At 44.0% G+C, this 12,751-nt stretch overlaps 1 protein-coding gene across 1 annotated transcript; it reads right to left on the bottom strand.

Annotated features, from left to right (window-relative positions):
* Positions 1-641: 641 nt before the first annotated feature.
* Positions 642-12,751, bottom strand: F3 (coagulation factor III, tissue factor). Its single transcript, XM_049879735.1, has 6 exons — positions 12,522-12,751; positions 11,227-11,338; positions 6,717-6,916; positions 4,284-4,462; positions 3,318-3,477; positions 642-1,613 (listed from the first exon to the last, which is right to left on the bottom strand). The coding sequence occupies exons 1-6, from the start codon at positions 12,619-12,621 to the stop codon at positions 1,477-1,479; spliced, it is 888 nt and encodes a 295-aa protein (XP_049735692.1). The 5' UTR covers positions 12,622-12,751; the 3' UTR covers positions 642-1,476.

The raw sequence follows: 12,751 nt of genomic DNA, 5'->3' as shown, positions 1-12,751 counted from the left end.
CAAAAACTCTAGACCATGTTCCACTTATCTCTCTCCCTACACTTTATATTACATTGGTCTTTCATATAATTTTAAGACAATCATCCATAGACTTTTTCTTCCTTTCTCCTCAACCGTCAACCTCAGTGCAAACTTAATGCCCATGGGAAGAAACCTAAGTCTGCAGCAGACCATCTTCTCCTTCTCCGTAAGGGGATTACACATCTCTGCCCACTGCCATGTGACTTGTGGTGCCTCCTGGTAGGAAAAGTATGGCTAGGCTTGGCCACGTGACTTGCTTGGACCAGTGGGCAAGTCAGCCGATGTGACAAGGGGCCAGAATGGAGAAGAAACTTTTCAGAGGTGGCTTAAAGCTCCAAGTTGTGGCTGCCTGCTGATACCAGTGTGTTTTTCTCTCTGCCATAATCCAAATAGGGGCTCTTCTTCAACATGAGTCCTAGAATAAGAAAACATTGAGAAGAGCTGCAGTCAACCTGCAGCCACTAAAATGGAATTGGGAAATAAGGATACATTGCTATAAACCACTGAGATTTTTAGGGTCATTTGTTACCGCAGCAGAGCTGACTAATACAAAGACCAAATCATAAATAACAAATGTAAGATACAATAAATACAATAGTCACAACTCCCAGTCACCTTTATTTATATAAAAGTATATTAAATAAATAATCTCAATATATACAAACAATATTACTATATAAATAGAAAATCCCCATATACAAAACCTTTTTTAAAAAATTATATAATATATACCATGTTGACCACTGAAGCTTTAAGTACCTTAAATCATAAACTCAACACAGTTTGTGTAGTAATCTTATAAAAATATAATTAGCTGTCGAGTGTTTACTCAACAGCATTTAAGTCAGTTAAAGTGCTAATCTGTAATGCACGTTATGGGTGCCTAAAATAAAGTCTGCATTCATATGAAAGTCTGTCAATTGCTTTGATGCTCAAAATAAATTCCTAAAAAATAAAAAAAAAACTAAACACCATATTATGAAGGACAGATACATGGTAGAAAAATCCTAGATAAGTCCCCCACTCCCGATTTCCGTTTTTTACATGGTTTGGTGTCAGTCACTCAAAAGTTCTCCAAAGTCCATCTAGGAATTTTTAAGGCATTTGTTAATTTTTTTTTTGCTTGGATGACCTGGTTTCACCTTGAGTGCAGAATATACAGTCTAAAGCATGATATGTGCAAAAGGTGCTATAGTGTTACAAAACAAAAACAAACTAACAAAAAACTTGGAATTCGCTGTACCATTCATTACATTCCAAAGTGACTAATGCCAATGTCAAAACCTGAATGCTGATTGTGAGAACAGGTCAGATAAAGAGCTTTCTTTGAACCCAAAGGCTCTCCGCGCTCTGAAGTACTGATTTGTGTTTCCATATAGTCTGGTCTCTTAAAAAATTTTTGGTCACAGTGCAACGTGAAATTTGCAGTAGCTGGCAGCTCCAATGGTGCTTCCTTTATGCGTCATTAAGTGGGCAGGTCTCCTTCCCGCTCCGACGCACTCTCGCCTTCCTGCACTTGTACAGAGATACCAACAGGACAATGATGAAGATGATGACCACAAACAGCACTGTTCCAATGATGAAGGACAATTCTGAAAAAATAAAAGGCACCCTGTCAGTTTAGAGGAAGCACTCCAATTCCATTTAACAGTGAACAGAACTGGGGACACAACCCCAAATTACACCATCCGCTGTTGCGTAATTTGAAATTTCTTTCCTCCACACTTCCCACCACACTTAGATTAGGAAAGAATTTGTCAAACCCTAGATGTTTCAGGGCACTCGACAATGGCTAAAAGCATTTAAAGGGCCACTTAATGAATTGAATAATGTTCACGGTCTAGAAAAGATACACATGGTCGAACGCAAGGACAGCTGTTGGAAACAAGCGGTTAAAAACAACGATGAGTTTGGCAGCAATAATAATAGTAGAACTACAGTTCTACTTTTCGTGTGTGTTCAGAAATACCTACTGGGTAAGTGAAAGAGGGAAGTACAAAGTGCTACTAGGATTCAGGTGGAGAAAAGATAGTAACTGAGTGGGGCAATAAGAAGGCTTTGGGATGGGGGTGGGAGTCTCTGAGTGGTATGAACAGTTAACATGCTCAACTGCTAACCAAAAGTTTGGTGGTTTGAGTCCACTCAGAGGTGCCTTGGAAGAAGGTCCTGGTGCTCTACTTCCAAAAAATCAGCCAACGAACACCCTACGGTGCACAGTTCTACTCTGACACACATGGGGCCGCCATGAGTCGGAAGTGACTCAGTGGCAACTGTCCTCGGTAAGATGGAAGTGGCATTTGAAACAGCTCTTGAAAGACAAATATATGCAAATAAAAAAGAGTCAGGGGAAGCAGGGATCTGGGTGTGCACAAAGGCAGAGAGGCAGCCAAACTGCAGTTGGGCTTTAGGGAGATTAATCTGAAGGCTGTGTGTAGGAGCAAGGCCAGAGGGAAGGAGAAAATGTCAATAAACAGGAGAGAATAGGATTTTAAAAATGTTATAGCTCGTGTTATCAAGGAGTTAGGCCATCATCACTATCCTCTGACTCTCTTCCCTTAAAGCACTCAGAGTACCACCCCCCTTCCCTGGAGGGAGACTCCAAGACTCTTGGCCTCATGCACACGTCTGAACGCTCACTCCTCACCCAGTGTGTCTTAGGCCTGTGTGTGCATGCACATGTTGGCCATGTGTACACACATGCATTTGGCTATACTTGATACACTCAATCTCTTTTCTTGAGGGCTTAAACTTTATACCTCCTATACCCTTTGTGGAAACCCTGGAGGCATAGTGGTTAAGAGCTATGGATGCTAACCAAAAGGTCGGCAGTTCCAATCCACCAGGTGCTCCTTGGAAACGCTATGGGGCAGCTCTACTTTGTTCTATAGGGTCGCTATGAATCCAAATCAACTCGACAGCACACAACAGCAATGGCAATACTTTTCACGGGTGCTCATAAATACCTATTGGGTGTTGCTGCCACTGGTCCAGAGGCATCCACCAAGGATCCAAATTTAATTAAAAAAAGCACAGAGAAATCTGCGATCTGACGCTCAATCCTAAGTACACACTATGTGCCCAGTGATCAGCAGAGAGCTTAGCACATGGTAGATGCTCAAGAAAACACTTGTGGATACAGAGGAAGGACACTGAAACATTTCTAAATGCCTAAAATCAATAACAAAAAAAATAAAGGGAAGAGGCTACTTTTCCCTGAATAGTTTACAAAACAAATATCATCCTGGCTCTGAGGGTGGAGAGAGCCCTCTAGGAGGTATCCACACAGGGCCACTCACCTCTGAAAATGCCCTTTTCTTGGCTGGTGCACTCAGTGGAGCTTTCTGGACTCTTCGAGTTTGTTCTTCGGGATGGAATCACAGCCTGAACACTGAAACAGTAGTTTTCTCCTTTATCCACGTCAATCAAAAACTCATTTGTGTTTGTCTTAGTTGATTTCTGTTAAAAGGTAAAGAGTTGTTAATTTATCTGGGCTCAGAATGAATCCTTTCCCCGTTACTAAGTCACCTAGGAAGTAAAAGCCCAGGCTCCCCTCGAGGCCGTCATGGACAACCCTGATGTGTAAGAGTTAGAAGTGACTTAGTCAATCAGCTCCCTTGATCACTGGTAAGGATGCCTTTCCTATACAACTTAAGTACATCCAACCCAGTGTAGCCTGTCAGGAAGTATTCACAGTAAAAGACAAAAGGAAGAAGTATTAATCATTGAATTGAAAACAAACTTTCTCTTTGAGATCCTCAGTAGAGGAAGCAATCAAGAAATGTGAGGACTAAAGGAACCCTGAAGGAGCCCTGATCTGCTGCTAACCAAAAGGTTGGTAGATTGAACCCACCAGGGTCTCCGTGGGATCTTTTTGCTGGCAATCTGCTTCCATATAGATGACAGCCTAGAAAACCCTATGAGGCAGTTCTACTTTGTCAACTGGGGGCTACAAGTTGGAATCAACTCAATGCAGCATAACAATAACAACAGGAACTTTAGTGATAATCTGGTCCAGCCCTTGGTGGAGGACTCTGGGGCTCTGAAGGGGCCCTGTCCAAAGTCACAAGGCTGATCAGAGTCACAGGTAGAACTAGGACCTGTTGCCTGACTCCCCCAGCAGGCCCCACCACACTGCCCTCTCAGCCAGCCTCCCTGCTGCTGTTTTGACTTGGGGGATGGGGGGAGGGGGTGGAGGGAAGGTGGTAAAATCAAGGATCCACAATTTAAAACAAGTCACAAAAACAAATTTAAAAAATCCTCACCTTTCCTGTACTCGAAGCTTTCCAATAATAAAGAATGTAAGTTAAATCCTTGCCAAAAACATCCCGGAGGCTAAGGAACGTGCCATTTATTCTGACTAAGGTGCGTGCATCTTCTACTGTCACATTCAGCTTTGTCCCAACTGATTTAAAACTATGAACTCTTGGCTGTCCGAGATTTGCTGAAACACAGAAGGTGAGTCTGGTTAGAACCAGAGAACTCTACACAAATAAAATCCCATTTGGTTATGGCAGTTAATAACAGTCATCCTTCACAAAATGCCTGCAGAGAAACTCGACCCCCTGGTCTATAGCAGCAGTGTCCGATGGGAACAGAACCACAGATGTAATTTTAACTTTCTAGTAGTTACATTAAAAAAAAAAAAAGTAAAAATAATTTTAATAATGTATCTTATTTAACCAACTCTATCTAAAATATTATCATTTTAACAAGTAATTAACATAAAAACCTTTTCAGAGCTTTTACATGTTTAAAACGCAGTATGTATTTTGCACTTATGGCCTTAGCTACATTTCAAGTGCTACTATACTGAATGAACAGTGTGGTTGATAAGAGTCCATGTTTTAGGCACAATAAATCTGGGGCTATGGGAAAGCCTGCAGAATGTCTTCAATACCTCACGGAACCTGTTTTAACCACTTGGTCCCTGCAATGGCTCAGTTATCTCAGGTGTTTTGGTTGAATAAAAGTAAAATAAATCTCACCTACTTAACACCAATTATATACAAGCCACAGGACAAAGTACGCATGCGTGTATATGCATTCACACACACACACAAGATGAACAGATACAGTATTTTCCACTTTGCATCATTCTATTTATATGCTTCCTCTTTCACAAAGAGGGAAATGTCCTACCAAAACTCAGGGACTATAAAAGGAAATAATAAGATGTCATCAGTTGGAGGGAGAATGGACATGGCTCTGCAGAGTTATTGCAGACAGCTGCCGATGCGGTTGCTTCTCAAGTGTGGTAAGAGACACACAGGTAAAAGCACTAGAGGGAGCCTGAAGAGAGGACCTTCCAAATGGGGGCTCAGAGAAGGCAGCCATGATCACCTGAGATAAAGCTCCTCTTCATTTTTTTTTTTTTTTAAAGTAAAAGAAAGATTTACTGAAAGCATTAGAAACATTCGAATGGGCAGATGCTAGCCCACACAGGGTGAAAAACAGCAAACCCCAACCTGCCCCATATTTTGACCCTCAAAGTAAATGATGGAACTGAAGGGTTGGTTGATGGTCTCTTCACCCGCTCTACCTCCAGAAACTCTATTCCCTCTCATGGGGGGGTCAGAGGGGTAAATATAGAAGGGCCAATAATACAACACTTCATTCTAACCATTTCTAACTCATAGTGACCCTATAGGACACAGTGGAACTGCCCCATAGAGTTTCCAAGGAGCAGCTGGTGGATTTGAACTGCCAACCTTTTGGTTAGCAGCTGAATGCTCAACCGCTGTGCCACCAGAACTCCTCATTCTAACCAGTAGGTCTTAAAAGAGAAGCCGATTTCACTCTTCTCAATGTGCTACATGTGCTTATTTAAAATAGTCCAGAGCCACAGACATACAAAAAAAAAATTCAAATCTCCCACTTGGAAGGAATCCTCTGCATTCCTTTACTGGGGCAGTTTATTGGGGCAAAGGCTGTGGAGGAATGCGTTCCACATTTTAAAAACCGTCATGTGGGAGGCAGGCTGGGAGCTGGCAAGCGCTGGCACACCCCAGGACTCAATCATGGTCGATGGATTGGAACAGGTCAGCAACCTCCATTATGGCATTAGAGGGAAACTCTGTGGACTTTCCTTGTGCTTAAAAACCCGAAACTTGGACTTCTGGTCTGAGGATGGGGCAGGGTCTATGAAACATACATGGGGACAAGCTGAAACCCCAGCCTTCATGGATTTTGTACTCCCCAAGCAACCAGCAGGTTGCTGGTAGCATCTGGGGACGGATCAGTGGAGAAAGCTACTGGATGCCACCATTATCAATTCTGAAATTCATGTCCTGTGTAACTCCTATCACAACCGGACTGAGCAAAGAGGACTGTGGCACTTCCAGTTTCTGAGAAAGACAATGTGTTTATGTATCAACATTTTTTTTAATCTAATGACTGTTAAGGATCAAAGGCTTACAAGGATATTAAGAAGTTCCTCCAAGAAGAAGAGCCCTGGTGGTGCAGCGGTTAGGTGCTCAGCTGCTACCTGAAAGATTGGTAGTTCAAACCCACCAGCCCTCTGAGGGAGAAAGATGTGGCAGTCTCCTTCCGTAAATATTTACAGCCTTGGAAACCCTATGGGGCAGCTCTACTCTGTCCTACAGGGTCACTATGAGTCAGAATTGACTCCAACACAACAGGTTTAACAATAAGAATGAAAAGTTATCACAAACCAAGCCATTTCTCTTCTTACTTACTGTCTAAGTAAGGAGTGAACTCTGGAGAGTTTGTAAAAGGAGGTTCCACATCAGAACTGGTGGTATGTCCGTTCCCTACCGGGTAGGAAAAAACTCGCGCCATGTATGTTTGATTCACATTCTTGATGATCTCATCAGTGAGGTCGCATTCAGTGGCTGTTGTATGGAAGCATTTGTTTTTCCAATCTCCTAATCTAGTACTAAAGAAAGAAAGAGAAATGGGACATTATGACCTGCATCGAATGAGCGAGGCTGCTTTCCAGCTGTGATGTTCTATGTTAACGTTAACAGCAACCACAACTGAGCCTGATGCGGCATTTCCTGTGTGAGCATTTTGGGTGCTGCTCGAGGCTTCCTGGCAACTGGAATGTGGCTCTGTAAACACCCCTCTTTTTACAGTATGGCAACTGAGGCAAAGTGAGATTACAGGACGCTCTCTAAGTCACACAGCTGGACTTCGCATCAAGAAACAATTTAACTCCTGGGTTTGGCCTCTTAACCATTGTTATAAAAAACCAAACACCCGTTGCTGTCGATTCCAACTCACAGCAACCTTAAAGGACACAGCAGAACTGCCCCATAGTTTCCAAGGAGGACCAGGTGGATCTGAACAGCCGACCTTTTGGCTAGCAGCCGTAGCACTTAACCACTATGCCACCAGGGTTTCTACCATTGTTATAATGCCTCTGAATGTGCAGACTGGTTGTCATGTTGAAATGGGAGAAAGAGCAATTTTTCATCGAGCCCCCACTGTTCACTATAGTCTGCTTATTACATTATAGCACAGTTGTTGCTGTGTGCTATCAAGTAGGTTCTGACTCATAGCGACTGTATAGTATAGCACACAGAGTAAAACTTGCCCTATATGGTTTCCAAGGCTGTAATCTTTATGGAAGCAGGCTGCCACATCTTTCTCCCCAGGAGCGGCTGGTGGGTTCGAACTGCTGAGCTTTAGGTTAGCAGCTGAATACTTAACCGTTGTGCCACCAGGGCTCATTATATCATTGTATATTCTATATATTACTCTCTCTCATCACCACTATTAACCCAGAACCAATATGGTTATTAATCATTTATTGAATCCATTACATGCCAGGCACTATTCAGGCACTATCTTTTCACATTACTTCATTTGCCATGATCCTTCTAAAAAGGTACTGGATCTTTTCTACAGATGAGAATACTGGAGCTCAGAGACATTAGGTGACTTGTATAACGTCACACAGTTAATGAGTGGCAGAGCTGGGTCTGCCTTCCTCCTTATGCTACATGCCTCCCTCACTTTTACAAGACGTGAATACATCTTGTCCAAGATTACAGAATAACAATACAGGTAGTACCTGGCTAATGAAGTTTTGAGACTAAGAGGCTGACAGACAAATCTTTCCTTTGTAAGGCATCAGCGAAGAGGAAAGGATCTAAAGAATTCCAGCTAGAAATGAAATTCTTCGAACGTTCCAAAGCAATCTGTAGAAAAGCATGTGAAGCGACTGCTACACTGTTCTTTCCTTTGGCATCACCCACTGCGCCAGGACCATACTCATCATTCAAGGCCAGGATCCCATCCCACCCTCCCTAGGAACCTCCCAGATCTCCTTCTCAGAATTCACCTCTCCTTCCCCTGTCCCTACAACGTGTCCGTCCATAAAGTGCTTAATGTGAACACAGTCTGCTCTCTGTCAAGTGGCCATGTACTTGTGCCCCTCGTTAAGCAGCAGGGCTTTGGGGCTTTGCACATAGCCTGGCCCTGCTAAGTATTAGATGATTAGAGCTTACAGGTTGAGTTAATAAAATGGGGGGAGGGATGGGGAGGAAGGCAAGCCACCACATGGATTCAGTTTTTTAAATCCATGCAAAAGAACCATAAGTATGTATTTTTAAAGAAATCTCAACTAAATAACTGAAATAGAAGGATTTGGGTAAACCTACTCCTTGTCCTGAAACTGACAAACTAAGAATGATACGGAAACCTTTTCTTTTTCTTGCATGTCTTTAATTGTCTGTGATAAAAGTAGAGTAGCTACTTTTGCGATATTTTTGTGACTATATAAGTCCCATTTCAAAAAAGAGAATGAGTACATGATGATTCTTCTCCACCACTAGGGCAAGCTAGTAGCTCAGATAACAGGACAAAGACTCTGCTTGGCTCTGGGGCTACATTCCTTCTGAGAGAGCGCACACACAGGGACCACGTCCTCTGTGGCAAAATTTAGCACGAGGATTTGGAAATCAGAAAAGTCCTACCTGAATTACCAAAAACTTCCCACAGAACACAGACTGTCACCAGTTTAGGTGCAGGTTATCTCCCGGAAGCTTTGCAAATTCTATTTTGCAATTAAGAACATTCCCGTGCAATCGGTATTATATCTAGGTGATGGTTCAGTGCTAAGGCCTCAGTCAATAACTTTTCAGACACTATTTAAAACTGTTTCCAAAGAAGGAAAACGTCACTGGAACTCCAAATAGGGGCTTCGGGTCAGCGATGGCATCCTGTGGCTGGGGGTAGGCTTGGTAGTCAGGGCAGGTGGGTGGAGAAGAGGAGCAGCAGGTTAAGATGCTTCCTCCTGGCAAGGAACACAGGAGGCATGCTGAGAAGATACGGTGGAAAAGGCTTTCCCTCTCTCTTCCAGGCACTGGGGCCTCATGGCCAGATTCTGTGCGGCAGACCTCACCAGAGAAGGTGTGTTGGGTACCAGGGAAGCCTCCGCTCCAGACCGGGCGCAGGCACGCACCATCAGCTCAGACATGAATATATACCTCACCCTCTCAGGGTGAGTTTCCTCATCTCTAAAACGCTTGCTGTGGTCCCTTTTAATTAAGGAATCCTGTTTATCTGTGGAGAGGGTGGAGGCAGAGTACGGGTTTTGAGCAGAATCTGATGGGACTGCTCACAGGTCCTCAGCCCGGGCAGGGAGGGCAGAGAGCATAGGGAGATTGTCTCTGGTCAGCAGGAGCACCCTCCGGCTATGCGTGCTCCCCAAGCTGCAGCTCTCCCTCCGTGAGGACGTCTACACATCAGGGGCTGCGCTCATTTAAACAAAGGCAGGCTTATGAAGTCCAAGAACTTACAGTTGACAAAGGAGTACTTTAAAAAAAACAGGTCAATCATAAATATATTTCTGTACACTCACCAAACTTAAGACCGCACATTTAGGCGATAAATATTCTTCCTAAAATTTTATTTTCACTATTAATTTATTTTGTAGTATCCGGAAGGAAAGTGTTTAAGGTAAACTTCAGCTCCATATTAGAAGAATTAATGACCAGTAGCATAGTGGTTAAGAGTTCAGCTACTAACCAAAAGGCTGGCAGTTCGAATCCACCAGGTGCTTCTTGGAAACCCTATGGGGCAGTTCCACTCTGTCCTATAGGGTTGCTGTAAGTCAGAATTGACTTGGCGGCAACAGGTCTGGTTTTTTTGGTATAGTCTGACTGGACAAATTTGGCCCTCATCTCAAGTTATAAAATAAACTATCTTTATCTCTGTCTATCTGAACACACACACACACACACACATACACATTCTCTTCCCTGTTGGTTTGGCAATAGTTAGCCTAAAGTCCATTCTGAAAAACAAGAACATCCACTTAAAAGGACCCACCCTGTACTGAGAAGTTGCATTTCTAATGCTATAAAAGGTTTGACATGCCCTAAAAAGCAAGGCAAAAACAATTTTAAAAAATCAGAAAAACCCTTTAATTTTAGCCAGAGATACTTTTGTGCCTTTCTACAATTAGTGTTAAAAGCATCTCCATAGCTGCTGTCCTCTATTTAATCTTTACCAAGCTTCCTAGAATATTTCAGGAACCAACACTTGCCAAGAATATAGAGAAAACCATCAAGAGCAGTATGTCCCACACCACTAACAATGAGACTGAATGTGCGGAATTACGGAGGCTGTGGGAGAGCTGTCAGTCAGAAATGGAGAAGAAATGGGCAGAGCAGCCTGATAACTGAGGGTGCAGACAGAGAAGTCTTGCCTGGAAGCATGGTGAGTCACTAACTTGGCCTCGGAAGACAGCAGCCATGCAACCAAATTTTGATTCATAGAGTTCAAAGATTAATGAATCAAACACTGCTTGAGGGCAATGTATACATCCGAATTCCACCCCATCTCTTACCTAACGAGGCTCACAGTCTAGACAGCTAGCAACAGAAAAGCCATCTGCGCTAAACTGAGGTTGGTTGCCATTGATCCAGAAACGCGTGTATCAGTGCCTCCATTGTCTGCTCCAAAAGGTTTGCCTCTCCATAGTAAACTCCCCTTAGGAACTTCCCATCATTTCCAGAGACAATTAAAACTTTATATCAGTTTGAGGCCTGAGAATATTTCAGTCTTGAGAGAGTACTGAACTGGCCAGCCAATGACCTTGAATGCCCCCTCTTCTTTGTCGTCTGGTAAATAATCTCATCCATTAATTGGCTTTAAAGACATTTGTATTTAGCACAGGAAAGCAGAAACAGCAAAAAGTTTAAATTTCTTTTTCCTTTTTTTTTGTCCCTAGCTTACCTTATCTGGACAGTGTAGATATGATTGATGGGTTTGGGTTCCCACTCCAAAATTGTCTTGAAATTAGTTGACTTCCAGGTTAAATTATATGCTACCAATACATTTGCAGCACCTTTAAGCAACAGAGGAACGGCTATTATTAAATGCACTTCTCAGCACAACTTCACTTTAATAGTAAAAAAACACCTTCCCACCCTCCCATCGCCATAAACCTCAGGGTTTTTTTTTTCAACCACAAAACCTTCACTACTGAATTATCAAGAAAAGTGCCTTTAAGAATTTTCTAGACCTAGAGTTATCTCATGGCAAGATCTACCCAGTAATCCATGGAAACTGTCAAAAATCTTAAAACCCTTGTTTGAAATTAGTCATGGGGAAAAGCCCTGTTATAACTTGACCCTGAAGCACAGCCCAGGAGTCACCAAGGTTCCAGGGTGTTCAACTTGAGAAGGTCATGACTCTAAGGTGCAAATCAGCAGGGAAGACCGGGCCCTTTAGGAAAGATTTTCAATAAGTTAGAGAAAAGGACAAACCCCACACGTGCAGAAGAATTACAACTACACACAATGAAAAAGTCAAACTTCATTTTTATCCAAAAGTTTCTGTGCACTGACGCATCCACAGAGATGATGGCCTGTCACACCGTCGGACGTATTTGGTGAGGATGCTTTATTATTATTAAGGTCAGCTTTTTTCCCAGTACTCAACAGGTCCCAGTCTCTGCCCAGTCCCCCACATCGAATACGGATACGGGGCATGCCCAGCGCCGCCGTGCTTGCTCCAATCAAGTAACACTGGCAACAGGACTGCCTCTTCCTTTACCTAAAACAAAGATGACCAAGAAAAGACCGAGGCCAGCTCTTTATTACGGGAGAAATGAGAATGTAAGGAAAGATAACCTCCAAGCCACTGGTCTCACGCAAGTGCGGCCCCACGTCCCCCACCTTCAAACAAGGGTTTCCAGATGTTTGCCGGTTTCCGTGGATTACAGGGTAGATCTTGCCATAATTCTGGGTCTAGAAATTTTTTTCCTAAACTTAAAAAAGTGGGAGCCAAACATGCACTTATGCAACACAACGGACTCCCGGTGCGAGCTTCTCCCGCAGTGAAGGGCAGCAAGGTCGCGGGCGCTAACCACCGGTGTCTCCCGCAGTCGCGCCCCGGGCCGGCCGTTCGTTCACACTCGGCTGGGTGAGCACGGCAGAGCCCCGTGGGTGCGGGAGGCACCTTGCGGCGCTTCAGGGAAGTCGGGAGAGCCTGCTGCTACCTTAGGGCGAGGCGCCGGGTCCACTCACCTGCGGCGCCGGCCACCTGGGCGAGGATCCAGCCGAGCAGGAGCGTCAGAGCAGCAGCGGCCTCGGGGCGCAAGGCGTGGCGCCCAATGGGGGGCACCATTTCCTTGAGCCTGCGGTGAGATCGGGTGGATTCGGTTGAGCCCTGGAGGCTGGGGAGGCTGGGCTGGAGGCGCCCTTCGGCGGCTGGAGGGAGCGCGAGTGAGTGCGGGAAACTGCGAGTCTGGGGACGC

This window comes from Elephas maximus, chromosome 3 (assembly GCF_024166365.1).
Source record: "Elephas maximus indicus isolate mEleMax1 chromosome 3, mEleMax1 primary haplotype, whole genome shotgun sequence".
Classification (NCBI taxonomy): domain Eukaryota; kingdom Metazoa; phylum Chordata; class Mammalia; order Proboscidea; family Elephantidae; genus Elephas; species Elephas maximus.
Note: the sequence above shows the minus strand (reverse complement) of the source record. Positions and strands in the feature narration are given on the sequence as shown.

Excerpts from the sequence above, each read along its gene's own strand:
- F3 (XM_049879735.1), bottom strand. The coding sequence starts at position 12,621 with ATGGTGCCCCCCATTGGGCGCCACGCCTTGCGCCCCGAGGCCGCTGCT. Across the intron at positions 4,463-6,716 it reads GTTCACTCCTTACTTAGACA|CAAATCTCGGACAGCCAAGA; the intron begins GTAAGTAAGAAG and ends TCTGTGTTTCAG. Across the intron at positions 3,478-4,283 it reads AAGCTTCGAGTACAGGAAAG|AAATCAACTAAGACAAACAC; the intron begins GTGAGGATTTTT and ends ACCTTTTAACAG.